This window comes from Crocuta crocuta, unplaced genomic scaffold (genome assembly GCF_008692635.1).
Source record: "Crocuta crocuta isolate KB4526 unplaced genomic scaffold, BGI_CrCroc_1.0 scaffold4, whole genome shotgun sequence".
Classification (NCBI taxonomy): domain Eukaryota; kingdom Metazoa; phylum Chordata; class Mammalia; order Carnivora; family Hyaenidae; genus Crocuta; species Crocuta crocuta.
Window position 1 is genome coordinate 5,557,254 of NW_027529996.1, and position 13,679 is coordinate 5,570,932.

A 13,679-nucleotide genomic window follows, 5' to 3' on the forward strand; every position below is an offset into this window, starting at 1 on the left:
GTGAAATTTATCATATCAACAGCCACATAGCTATGACTATAGCTATAGTCAGACACTATCCTAAGTACATTAACCATAATACTGTATTTTATGGTTGTAAATCCAGTTGGATTTGAATCCAGAGAGGCTTAGTAACTCACCCAGAGTCACACAACTTACAAGTGGCAAAGTCAGGTGTTCAAACCCCAGGACTCTGGCTGTAGAATCTGCTTTTAACCACATGCTCTGTGAAAATGATTAAACAAAAGCAAAATACCATATGCATGAAGATATTTGCTACATTATTGCCCATAAATAGGAGAAAAAACACTAGAATGTTCTATTTATATTGAACAATTAAGAGTGGTTATTAAGTCTTCAGTTCCATAATATATTTATATCTCCCTATTCCTTTTTTTGTACATCTCTCACCCTCTCATATGTGTACTCTAAGCTCTAAAAAAGCTGTCGGTTAATTTATAATTAAGTAAATCCCTTGGGATAATATCTTTGGAGAGCAAGTTTCTGCTTTCAGCTACTGGAATTTTACAAATTATGCTTAGAAATCATGTAGCCACTTCCTTTTAATGTGTCCTTGTTTTTCTCTCCTCCTTTGTTATTTTTGATGCCTCAGATCATTTCTTTATCCACCTTTCAGGTATCAGCCTGGTGGACGATACCTCTCGATGTCTCACAGCAGAATATTTGATGATGTTTAAAGTCTGAAAGAATTTATGGAACAACTAACCAAGATCAACACACCATTTCAGTCTTTACGGACATATGTATGCCCCAGGATTTACACTGTACTCTTAATGAAAAGTGTCAGGACAAAAATGGCACTGAAAGTTAATCAGATCTCGGTAATCATAGTTTATTGCCCTTGAATAGAATGTCATCTTTTCTCGTAGGATTTATTACCATTCCTGAAGTGTCTGCCTCAGAAGTACAGGTGTAATGGAAGGATTCAGTTCTGGATAAAAACCAGTACATGTTGAGAATATGTAGTGCAGTTTATTTCAGGTTAGTTTTTTTTCAGGAAAGTTGTTTTAAAGGTCCAGAAAAGCTGTAAGTCATGACTAAATAACATCATAAGTTTTATTACTGTGATTTACATTTTTGCTGTTTCTAAAGCATATGTTAATCCTGTATTTCCCAAAGAGATAGAGACCACAAATAATGGCATTTACAAAACCCATGTCTTAAAACAAGGCTTACTTACCAGACATAACTGAATGTAGAAAGCTCTTTTTCAACTATATATGCAAATTTGTGGGGGGTTTGCATGTATAATTAAGATTATACTTCAATTGACAGTGTTGGTATCTTTAGCATGTGTACTATAATCGGGTGATGTATTATTCTTTCAGTCTTTGGCAGTAACTGGAAATTACTTTACACTTTTGGTATTGCTTTGTAAAAGATTTTCATTTCAGGGAGAAATGTTCACCTTTATCATTTAGCATATTGACTTACGTGTTGATCATTGTGCTCAAGGAGAATCTGAAGCATTAACGGTAAATAGAAGGTGTTTGGTTTTTTTTTTAAGAGCCAAAGAGCCCCATAAAATTCTCTAATTTTTAAAGGTGGCTATTTATGCTTTTTGGAAAATAACATTTGGTTATTAAAAGGTGAAAAAAAAATACTGTTATTAACACCTAAATTATGGTTAATATTTCAATTTTTTAAATTTGTTTTTGAGAGAGAGAGAGAGAGCATAAGCAGGGGAGGGGCAGAGAGAGAGAGGGAGGCACAGAATCTGAAGCAGGCTCCAGGCTCTGAGCTGTCAGCACAGAGCCCAATGCAGGGCTCAAACTCCAGAACCATGAGATCATAACCTGAGCTGAAGTCTGACACTTAAGCGACTGAGCCCCCAGACACCCCTAAATTGTGGTTTATAGAGGGGAAATGTGTAATAGCTTTGTTAAATATGCTTATTATTAAAAAAAAATTTTTGTTTGTGTTTCAGCCAAAGTTAGGTATTACATTTTAAATCATCAGTGTTTTATTGCACGCACAGTGAATACTGTACAGTTGAGCACAACATGCTTGCAGAGAGTTTCTTATGTCCCTGAAATTGTTGCAATTCAGAGACCGCTGCAGTTCTCAAGCTTGCCCACAACAGTCTCAGGTTAACACCTGTTATTCTGTGTAATTGTTAATTGTGCTCACTTTCACTTGTAGGTATCCCAGTTTGAAAATGATTTATATAGTCACCCTAACCATATATGTTTCTTGAAGGTAATCCTCCCTTGAATCATAATTTAAAACTTTTTATTTTGCTGCTAGCATTACCATGTAAATTTTTTAAAGACAGTTCTATGCAGATACTGAAAGGAATAATAGATCATCCTAATTATCTGATTTTTTTCCAGTTTTTATGATCTTTGAGGTTAGGCCCCCTTTAAAATAATTACAATTGGATAGATTTTATTCTCAAAGGCCATATAGACTTTATAAATGGATAGGTTTTATTCTCAAAGGCATTTGAGAACACACACAGCCTTTCATTGTAAAGTGTGGTTAGTGAGCTGTGGGCCAGGAGCAGAGATAATTTAGTACTGTTTGTAATTTCATGATTGACCATTCAATACCTTGGGCAAATTATGTAACCTTTCAGTGCCTCAATTTCTTCATTTGTGAAATGAAGATGATACTTGCTATTTACCTACTGATCTACCTCACAAAGCTATTGTGAGGGTATTCAGTTGATGTTTATACGCTGGAGTTTAAAAAAAACAAGTTGTTAGTTGTGCTATTTTTTTCCTAGTGGTACTTGAAGGTGTTGGGTGGAGAAATGATCAGCCCAGAGAGGGGTTCAGTTTCTTACAATTACAGAGAAGCAAAACAGTTTTTGGAATAATTTATCAAAAGTCTTATGAAAATAGTACCGTTGTACTTTTCATCTTTGGGTTTACCTTGAAATATTTTCCTTAAGCTTAAAGTTGTTTCTCATCAAGTTTTGTCATGAAAACCAGATGCTGTAGAAGGAGAAGCAGAAAAAGAGAAGAAATTATCCAGTCACTTTTGTAACTTACAATGCCCTAAAATAAATTGATAGGAATATGTAGGGGAATGAACTACTTTCCTTTTTCATTAAAATTTTTATGATTATAGTAATCGAAGTATATGTAATACTTCACAAACAATAGCACTCCCTTTGTGACTTTTGTGTTACTGCCCACATAATTTTTGGTTAAGTTATCTAGACTGTTCCAACTTTTAAGCAGAATTTATCTTACAGGATTTTATATATGATCATATGGGATCATTTACCTGACTGGGTAAATTTGATTTAACCCCTGAAGAATAAAGAATATATTGCTGGAGAACAAATTAATAATTTGTTAAGCCACTTTGCCTGAAGTGGAGTACAAACAAGTTTTCTTTTCAGGGAAGCTTATGCAAAACATTACTACTAAATTCATATACTTTAAATGCAGACTAATTTCCTGAAGAATTACTTCTGACAATTCGCTTTTTATGTTTTTCTTATGTAATAATAGGTAACTGATTAAATTTTTAAAATTATTTTTCTAAATAATCATTAGGTAAGGATATTCAGTAAGCCAGTAATTCAAATAGCCATTTCAGAAAAAATAATTATCTATTAATTTCATGAATCACCTGTAAGTTGCTAATTAACTTTTGTTACTACATCAATTACTTGTTATCAACAGAGCATTTTTATAAAAATTATTATTAAAATAAGACATAAGGGATAGGCCTAATTATTAGAATTTGCTCTCTTTCCAAATGAATACAGGGCTTTGGAATAATTCAACACAAGAGGCCTTCATTTCACAAGAGAGGTAAGAGCTAAATTAAAACAGTCAAGGATTTTCAATTTATAAAATAAGATTAGAAAATTAGACAACCTGCACCATCAAAAAGAAATGCTGTGAGTGATTTGGTTTTGAATTCTATTTGATTAGAGTATCACTTCTGAAATTTATACTCGTGTACCCAAATGAAACTAAATGTGAAGAGGAAGGTCGAGTTGTATAGTTTTGTTTTTTTTTTTAGTATACTTCAGCATATGAATGAATTTCATTTATGTGCAATAACAAACCTCATTTTTTTTATCTTGTAATAGATTCAGGGAATGTTCTTGATGGTGTGTTGATTACCATCTTAAAGGAAAAATAAACTCTCCATTATTATAATTCACACTGTTCAGTAATACTGTTATGTACTTGTGATTTGAGTGGACCATGCCTGAAAATCACAAGGATAAGTCTGTTTGCACTAAAGAGGCAAAACATGTCCCTGAAAAATCTTAACATACTTGAATCTCTGAAGTACAGTGGATCACATTACATTAAATTCTAAATGTTAAGTAAATGGATTTAGAATTTTATCTTTACTGTCTTTACTTCCTCCCTTCCTCATTCCTCTTTTACCTTCCTTTCTGAGGCTCTTTTTATAGTATGACTTTTAATGTGCTGACACATTTTCCTCTGTTTTGTGTACACAGTTGTTTCTGATGATCTGTACACTCAAAAGGAACTAGTTCTGATTCCATATCCCACTACTTTAATAGCAATATTGCACCTAAAGTAATGAAACTGATTTTTCTAGACAACTAAGCAACATCTGAATGTAAATGTGATGTAAGCTGGCTTGGTGTGTTGTCTTTAGGTCACTAAGGAGGGCACTTAAAATGAAATATTCTCAGTATAATGTTTGGCATACAAATGGATTTCCAAAACCAGTGATTGTTAAAACCCCAAAAAGATTTAGAGCCTTGACGTATTTTTTTATGAAAACAAACTCATAAATAACCTACATCATTGGCAAAGTTTTCATTAGAAGAGGTTGGAACACTACAAGAGGGTTACGGGAGGCCTTCAAAAATGAATTCCTTCAATGTATTTCTTCCTAGAGGACTTTTTTTCCTGCTCAGAGAGCTGGAAGACCAAACGTGTCCTCCCCTATCCCAGTTCCTGAGGACCAGGCCCTATGACCACCTCCCCCAGCAGAGCAGGCACGAGCCCTCCCCCAGCAGAGCCCATCAGTGGGAACATGACCTTACCTCTAATTCCTTTCACGCTCAGCCTGGTCCTCGTAAAATTTTATTGTCAAAAGATTTGTCCATGAGGTTGGTTGAAACCTTGCTGTAATTTTTAATTTGTTGATAAAGCAAGAATATTGGCATGATCCTCTTCTCCTTGATATCTTAAAAGACATTTATTTTTAACACACTCCCTGGGGAGAATTTACTTTTTTTTTCTCTTGAAAATCTTTGCTTCTGTGGTTATCTTGATCTTCTGACATTTTCTAAAAGATTTTTTTTCTGTACTTAGCGCAAAAGAGTAGAAAGAATGGTTTACTATGGCAGACATAACATAGGGGAAAGTCATAATTTATTAATCTGACTGTATAACACCATTTTGAGTTGATATTATTGATAGAAATCTTGTCAACCTAGCCACTTAAAGCTGTATTTCTAAAGAAGGCTGGCTAGCGTCTTCCCGACTTAGTACACCAAGTTGTAGGGGAGAGACTGTGTATTTATTTTATTAAAAGCAATCCAATGGATTTGTTTTGGTCCATACTTTGAAAACAGCTTGAAGGACTTTTTCTCATTTTAGAAGGTAGAGAACATATGGACATGTCTTTTAAATTACTGTAATCTAATATATATTTATAAATTATATAGCCTTGAAACAAGAGCTGTAATATTGATGTTGTTACTTTCTGGTATTTAATTTTTATAAAAAGTTTTTGTAGTAACTAATTGTAGTGCTTTTAAGTAGTTTAAACATCTTTCTCAAATAAGTTCTACCCACATCCTGTTTACTGAGGGCAATATTCTAAACTTAAGTAGTCCAGTGTGAATTTGAAATATTCCTTCATCCCTTCAGTGTCTTTTTATATCTGCCAGTACCCAAGCAAAGTATACCAAGAGCTCAATTCCTGTGTTGCATTAATAAAGTACTTGTTCTTTATCTAATTCAGTGGATTAGGTGTAATAGATGATAGGTCTTTTCAAGTGTGCATTTGATCATAATTTTTCCAAACATTCATTATGTTGATTTTTGGTGCATGATGCCAAATTTATCTTTAATCAGCCATTACTACCTGATATGTAATGACAAATGTTTTCCTCTCTGACCAATGGGTTGTAGATTTAACTGTTTTTCTCTGCATATTCTCACTACATTTTCAAATATGTATGTGGAAAAAGCTGCAAAGTGCTACCTATCAGTGAGTTAGCATCTTTGGCCTTATCTATGCATAATGTTCTCTCAGTTTGGTTTTGACAAACTCGTGGACTTGCAGTTGCTTTGTAGCATTTTAACTTATTGTGATGTAATGAATTTTTTGAAATGTTTATTTGATTAGCTATTAAATATAGGAAATTATGTAGCTTTGCATGAAATAAAGTACATTTCTACAAGTTCCTAAGAATTTTGCATAATATGCGTTTGATTTCATACCATCTTTGAGATTAAATTCTTAAGGAGCCTGAAGCTTTCTTTGTTTTTTACAAATATGTTAACAGATGTTATAAACAAAATATTTTAAGATAAATAAACAATTGGACTTTGGGTTCCTAATTAAAATAAGTAATTGTGTGTTTGTTTTTTAATTTAACGTTTATTATTGAGAGGAAGAGTGTGAGTGGGATAGAGGCGGAGAGAAGGAGACACAGAATCTGAAGCAGGCTCTAGGCTCAGCTGTCAGCACAGAGCCCAGTGCAGGACTTGAACCCATGAACTGCGAGATCATGACCTGAGCTAAAGGTGGTTGCTTAACCTAAATTTAGGTGCTCCTCAAATAAGTAGTTGTTACAAAAATTAGAAGTCAATGAAATTTAAAGCAGGAAAACAAGGAAAATCAACAAAACCAAAAGCTGGGTGCTTGAAAATATCAGTAAAATTGGTGAAACCATAGCTAGGCTAAGAAAAGAGAGTTGCTTTCCTTTATAAATTGAAGTTTGAAATTAAAAACTCGTTCCATTTAGGAACAAGACAGGGATGCCCACTTTCACTGTTGTGATTTAAGATAGTACTGGAAGTCCTAGCCTCAGCAATCAGACAACTAAAAGAAATAAAGGACATACAAGTCAGCAAGGAAAAGTCAAACTTTCACTATCTGCAGATGACATGATACTCCATGCAAAAAACATGAAAGATTCCACTAAAAAATTATGAGAACTGATACATGAATTCAACAAGGTTGCAAGATATAAAATCAATGTACAGAAATCTGTTGCATTTCTATACACCAATAATGAAGCAGCAGAAAGACGTTAAGGAATCAATCCCATTTACAATTGGACCAAAATCCATAATATACCTAGGAATAAACCCAACCAAAGAGGTAAAAGATCTGTACTCTGAAAACTATAGAACACTTATGAAAGAAACTGAAGAAGATGCAAAGAAATGGCAAAACATTCCATGCTGTGGATTGGAAAAACAAATATTGTTTAAAATGTCTATACTACCCAAACCAATCTACACATTTAATGCAGTCCCTATCAAAATACAGCCAGCATTCAAGGGCACTTGGGTGACTCAGTCGGTTGAGAATCCAACTTGGGCTCAGGTCATGATCTCACGGTTCATGAGTTCGAGCCCCACATCGGGCTCTGTGCTGATGGCCAGGAGCCTGCTTCAGATACTGTCTCGTCTCTCTCTGTTCCTCCCCTGCCCGTGCTCTATCTCTCTCTCAAAAATAAACATTAAAGAAAAAAATACAACCAGCATTCTTCCCAGAGCTAGAACAATCCTAAAATTTGTATGGAACCAAATAAGGCCCCAAACAATCTTGAAAAAGAAAAAGCTGGAGGCATCACAATTCCAGACTTCAAGCTATATTACAAAGCTCTATTCATCAAGACAGTATGGTACTGGCACAAAAACAGACACATAGGTCAGGGAAACAGAACAGAAGACCCAGAAATGGACCCACAACTATATGGTCAACTCATCTTCAACAAAGCAGCAAAGAATATCCCATGGAAAAAAGTCTCTTCAGCAAATGGTGTTGGGAAAACAGATCAGCAATACAGAAGAATGAAACTGGACCACTTTCTTACTCCATTCACAAAAATAAATTCAAAATGGATGAAACGCCTAAATAGAGACAGGAAACCATCAGAATCCTAAAGGGGAACACAGGCAGTAACTGCTTTGACCTTGGCCACAGTAACTTCTTACTAGGCACATCTGAAGCAAGGGAAACAAGCAAAAATGAACTATTGGACTTCATCAAGAATAAAAGCTTCTGCACAGCAAAGGAAACAATCAACAAAACTAAAAGACAGCCTACAGAATGGGAGAAGATATTTGCAAATGATCTATCTGATAAAAGATTAGTATCTAAAATCTATAAAGAACATATCAAACTCAACACCCAAAAATCTAATAACCCAGCTAAGAAATGGACAAAAGACATGAACAGGCATCCAAAGAAGATATCTAGATGACTGACAGAAACATGAAAAGATGCTCAATCTCATTCATCAGGGAAATACAAATCAAAAACAGGATCAGATCCCACCTAATACCTCAGAATGGCTAAAAGTAACAAGACAGGAAACAACAGATATTGCAAGGATATAGGGAAGGGGAACTCTCTTGCACTGTTGGTGGGAATGCAAACTGGTGCAGCCACTCTGGAAAACATAATGGCGGTTCCTCAAAAAGTTAAAAATAGAAGTACTCTATGACCCAGCAATTGCACAACTAGGTATTTACCCACAGGATACAAAAATACTGATTCAAAGGTGTATATGCACCTGATGTTTATAGCAGCATTATCAACAATAGCCAAACTATGGAGAGAGTCCAAACACACAATGGAATATTATTCAGCCATTAAAAGAATGAAATCTTACCATTTGCAATGACCTGAATAGAGCTAGAGTGTGTTATGCTAAGCAAAATAAAATGAGAGAAAGACAAATACTCATATGTGGAATTTACAACAGATGAACGTAGGAGAAGGGAAGAGAAAAACAGGGAGGTAAACCACAAGAGACTCTTAGTATGGAGAAACAGGGTTGATGGAGAGGTGGGTGGGGAATGGGCTAAAGGAGTGATGGGTATTAAGGTGGGCACTTGTGATGAGTACTAGGTGTTATATGTAAGTGATGAATTATTAAATTCTACACCTGAAACCCATTTTACCATTTGTGCGAAATCTAATGGTAAATATAAAATCTAATTTTTATTTAAAAAAATTTTTAACACTCATTTTTGAGAGAGACAGAGCATGAGTGGGGGAGGGGCAGAGAGAGAGGGAGATACAGAATCCGAAGCGGGCTCCAGGCTCTGAGCTGTCAGCACAGAACCTGACACAGGCTCAAACTCATGAACCACAAGATCATGACCTGAGCTGAGGTCAGACGCTTAATGGACTGAGCCACCAAGGAGTCCCAGCATTAAACAGAATTTAAATAAAAACTTGAAATAAAAAACACAATACCATTTATATTAGTCCTAGCTAATGCAATCTAAGGCAAGTAAAGGCAATAAAATATATAGATTTGGAAGGAAGAAATAAAAGCTGTCTTTGTTAGCAGATGACATGATGTCTATTTAGAAAATCTAAAAGAACTGACACAAAAAAACTTCTGGAATAAGTGACTATTATAGCAAGTTTGCAGGATACAAGATTAATATGCAAAAGTCAATCACTTTCCCATATAGCCAATGGACAATTGAAATTTAAATTAAGAACAATACCATTTACATTAGTACCCCCCAAAATGAACTACTTAGGTATAAATCTAACAAAATATATATAAGATGTATATGAGGAAAAGTACAAAACTGATGAAATTAAAGAAGTGAATAAATGGAGAGATTCCATGTTGACGGAGAGGAAGAGCCAACATTCTCAAAATGTCTTTTCTTCCCAACTTGATCTATAGAGTCAATGCAATCCCAGTAAAAATTCCAATAAATTATTTTGTGGATATTGACAAACTAATTCCAGTTTCTATGGTGAAGCAAGAGACCCAGAAAAGCCAACACAATATTGAAGAACAACAAAGTCAGGGAATTGACAATACCCAACTTCAGAACTTACTATACAGCTACAGTAGTCAAAACATTGTGGGACTGACAAAAGACTAGACAGATCAGTTATACAGAATAGAAAGCCCGGTAATAGACCCACATATAGACAACTGATCTTTGACAAGGTAATAAAGATATTTTAATGGAGAAAGAATAGTCTTTTCAACAAATGATGCTGAAAGTACCCACATGCGAAAAAAAATCTAGATACTTCTGAGTTTACATTTTTCACAAAAATTATGTCAAAATGAATCATAAACCTGAAATTACAACATAAGACTATAAAACTTCTAGAAGATAACAGAAAACAGGTGACTCTGGGCTTGACAATGAATATATCACACAAAAATGTCTGTATATGTGCACAAGAATACATATAGAAGAATGTTCATAGTAGCATTATTCATAGTAGCCTCAACCATAAACAGTTCAATAAACAGAATAGATTTATTTATCCAACATGATGGAGATGTACAAAAAAACCTAAATGAAAATGAATTAATTGCAGCTATGCAACAATATCAATGAAACTCACATAATGTGTATCAAAAGAAGGTAGACATAAAAAAATAACATAGTGTGATGAACGATACAACAATTATTATTGTATAATAAAAACCTGGATGCTTTGTAGTAAAACCATAAGAAAATCAAGGAAGAAATAACCATAAATGTCAGGCTATTGCTTACCTTTGAGGAGGAGGAAGGGATTAGTGATTGAAGTGCAGTGCAAGAGAAACTTCTGCATTGCTGCCTGTGTTCTCTTGGTAGAGTGGCAGTGTTTTTAATTTTTTAAATATTTATTGATTTGGGGGAGAGCACAAGTGAAGGTGGGTGCAGAGAGGGGGACTGGTGATCCGAAGCGGCCTCTGCACTGACAGGCTACAGCAGAGAGCCCAAGGTGGGGCCTGAACTCCCAAACTGTGAGATCATGACCTGAGCTGAAGTCAGACACTCAGCCCACTGAGCCACCCAGGTGCCCATGTAGGGTGGTGGATTTATAGGTGTTCACTTTGTAATGAATTGTTGAATAATGTGTGCTTTTATGTGTGCTTTGCTATATGTGCATTTTATTTTGTAATAAAGTTAAAATCTTTGGAAAGAAATTATATAATTTACCATATAAGTTGGGAGTAGAGGAAGCTGCATTATAGTGTTCTAAGTTCATGGTAACGCAGGAGGAATGAAGATATCGCTTAAGCTAGACTCTGTTAAGGATGCATGCAATAATCTCTTTGGTAGTCATTAAAAGAAGAGAAATAGGAAATAGCTTCAAATACAGGAAAGTTGTAATGAGAAAAGAAAAATCTAACTCAAAACAGCAAAAGAACAAAAACAGCCAAACACTAAACTTTATTGTTTATAAATGCACACATAGTTGGGCAAATTCTAAAGTCATGTGAAGTGATTTAACATTTAAGTCAGAGTACTGCTTCTAGGAGGGATCCACATTCAGGGGTATCTCTCAGAGAGGCTTAAGGTAACAAGTTTCTTCACTTGGGTGGTTTTACAACATTGTTTCTATTTATTAACCATGTACATTATATACTATATACAATATACATTATACATTTTACTGTATACACACTACAGTATACACAGTGTATATTTATATTGTGTGCACTTTTCTGAATGTCTCTATTCCAAAATGTAAAAGATTTTAAAAAGAAAAGTCAATTTCTGTACATCACATTAATAGTTAAAAAGAGTAAAATCACATACATGATCATCTCAAATGTTGAAAACATTTTAAAGTCCCTGTTTTTAAAAGAAAGCATTCTTTTTTTAAAGATCTGTATCTATATATGTATATATATAAACAAGAACCTAAAACTGCAGATATTATCCTTAATGCTACAGGTTTTACCTTTGAGATCCAGACCAAGCCAAAGATGCCAACCATCAGCACTTCTCATCAACATCATAGGTTCTATAACCATAAGAGGAATAAAAGGCCTAAAGATGAGAAAAGCAGCAGCAAGCTCTTATTTATCTTGATTTTGATGGTTATATATGTAGAAGATCCAAAAATATACAGGGGCACCTGGGTGGCTCAGTCCATTAAGCCCCTACTTTTGGTTTAGTCTCAGATCATGATCTCCGGGTTCTAGAGTTTGAGCTGGGCTCTCAGGCTCTGCGCTGACAGTGTGGAGCCTGCTTGGGATTGTCTCCTTCTTTCTTTGCATCTTCCCCACTCATGCTCTCTCTCTCAAAAATAAAGAAACATTAAAAAACACCAAAAATATACAACTTACTGTAAGAATTGATAAGAAAGTGGCATGTCTTAATGTGGTGTTTTGATCTCCTGAATTCTGGTTACGTCAGAGACTCCCAGTAAATCTGAACCTCAGATTCCTTTGTTAGAGAAACAGTTGGGCAGTGGGATTGTTTATAGCAGTCCTCATCAGGGTGGTTGTGAGGATTATAATCAAAGACTGCATTTGAAAATGTCAAAAATAAATGATGCTACCTTAACACCAAAAAAAGAAGGGCAGGAGGGAGGGAGGGAAAGAGAAAAGGAGGGAAGGAAGAAAGGCAAAGCAAGGCAAGGCATAGTGTCACCCCACAGCAGACGCTCATTTATGAAGAAACAGCAAGCATCCTCGTTGTGAAGCTCATCCTTACTCAGGGTCTTATCTGGAAGTCATCTCTCAGGCCATCGCTACTTGGTTTTTGTTTTGTTTTTTTTTCTTAGTATTTAGCACTACCTAACATACTATTGCTAATACTGTACTCATCTCTCGAACAGAAATTCAGTGAGGAATGATTTTTGTTTTGTTTGCAGAACCATTCTTGCCTGACCTAAGTGTTCACTATGTGCTGAACAGGTGAATTTACTGTCATCATCCCCGCCTGGTCTGTGCGACTGCTAATTATCGGAGGTACCGGGACCTGAGCCTAATGCTGTTAAAACCTCAACACTTCTGGGGCGAGGTTTAAACAGCATCGCCACCATTCTGGGGAAGAAGGGAAGAACTGGAGATGAGGTATGTGTGACTATTAGAATGAGTAAGAAGGGCAATGGGCACCCAAAAGTCGGAAGAGAGGTCTCAAAAAAGGGACCCTGGAATACGATAGGCAGACTCCAGGTATCCTGAGTTAGCATTCCAGACCAGCGCTGCTCAGAGTTTCACTTGCCCACTTCGAGGAGGGGCCACTCTCCAGCCCAGGATTTCTAGGCAGGGCCGAAGAAGGAGGTGCCCCAATAGCCATCACAGGGCCGAGCAGGGTCAGGGTAAAGGCCCCAGGCCAGACCCAGTCGGAGAAGGCGCCCCGCCCTCGGGTCCTGCAGCCTGGAGTTGGCTCCCTATGCGGCGCCGGCCCCACGGCGCGGGAGGTACCTGCCTACGCGCAGCATAGCGCCCGGCTCGGTTAGCACCGCGCGCGCGAGGACGGCTGGGCCAACCGCCCTGCTTCTGGCGTGGCTGCCGCCTGTGCNAGAAGGTCAGCTTTTTTTTTTATTTCATTAAAAATTTTTATTTTTTTTTTTACAAATAGTTTATTAGAAAAGATCAGCTTTTATTAGGTCTTAGGAGGACATTGGGGAGGGTTATTCTGAACAAAATTCCTTGGAGAAGAGCAAGAGTTTGAGACTGGACAAATTTCTCAGTTGCAGGCAGCTGGGGCAGGTTGAGATCTCCTTTCCTTTTCTTAAAGGCAGGA

The 13,679-nt window shown here is 36.1% G+C and overlaps 1 protein-coding gene across 4 annotated transcripts in view; it reads left to right on the forward strand.

The window, feature by feature from the left end:
• LMBRD2 (LMBR1 domain containing 2) overlaps window positions 1–6,382 on the forward strand; it is a 48,317-nt gene extending 41,935 nt beyond the window's left edge. For all 4 annotated transcript variants that reach the window (XM_077763486.1, XM_077763488.1, XM_077763490.1 and 1 more), the window contains exon 18: window positions 638–6,382. In XM_077763486.1, coding sequence (XP_077619612.1) covers window positions 638–698 — 61 coding nt within the window. In that variant the 3' untranslated portion in view covers window positions 699–6,382. The remainder of the gene's footprint in view (window positions 1–637) is intronic.
• The last annotated feature ends 7,297 nt before the right edge of the window (window positions 6,383–13,679 follow it).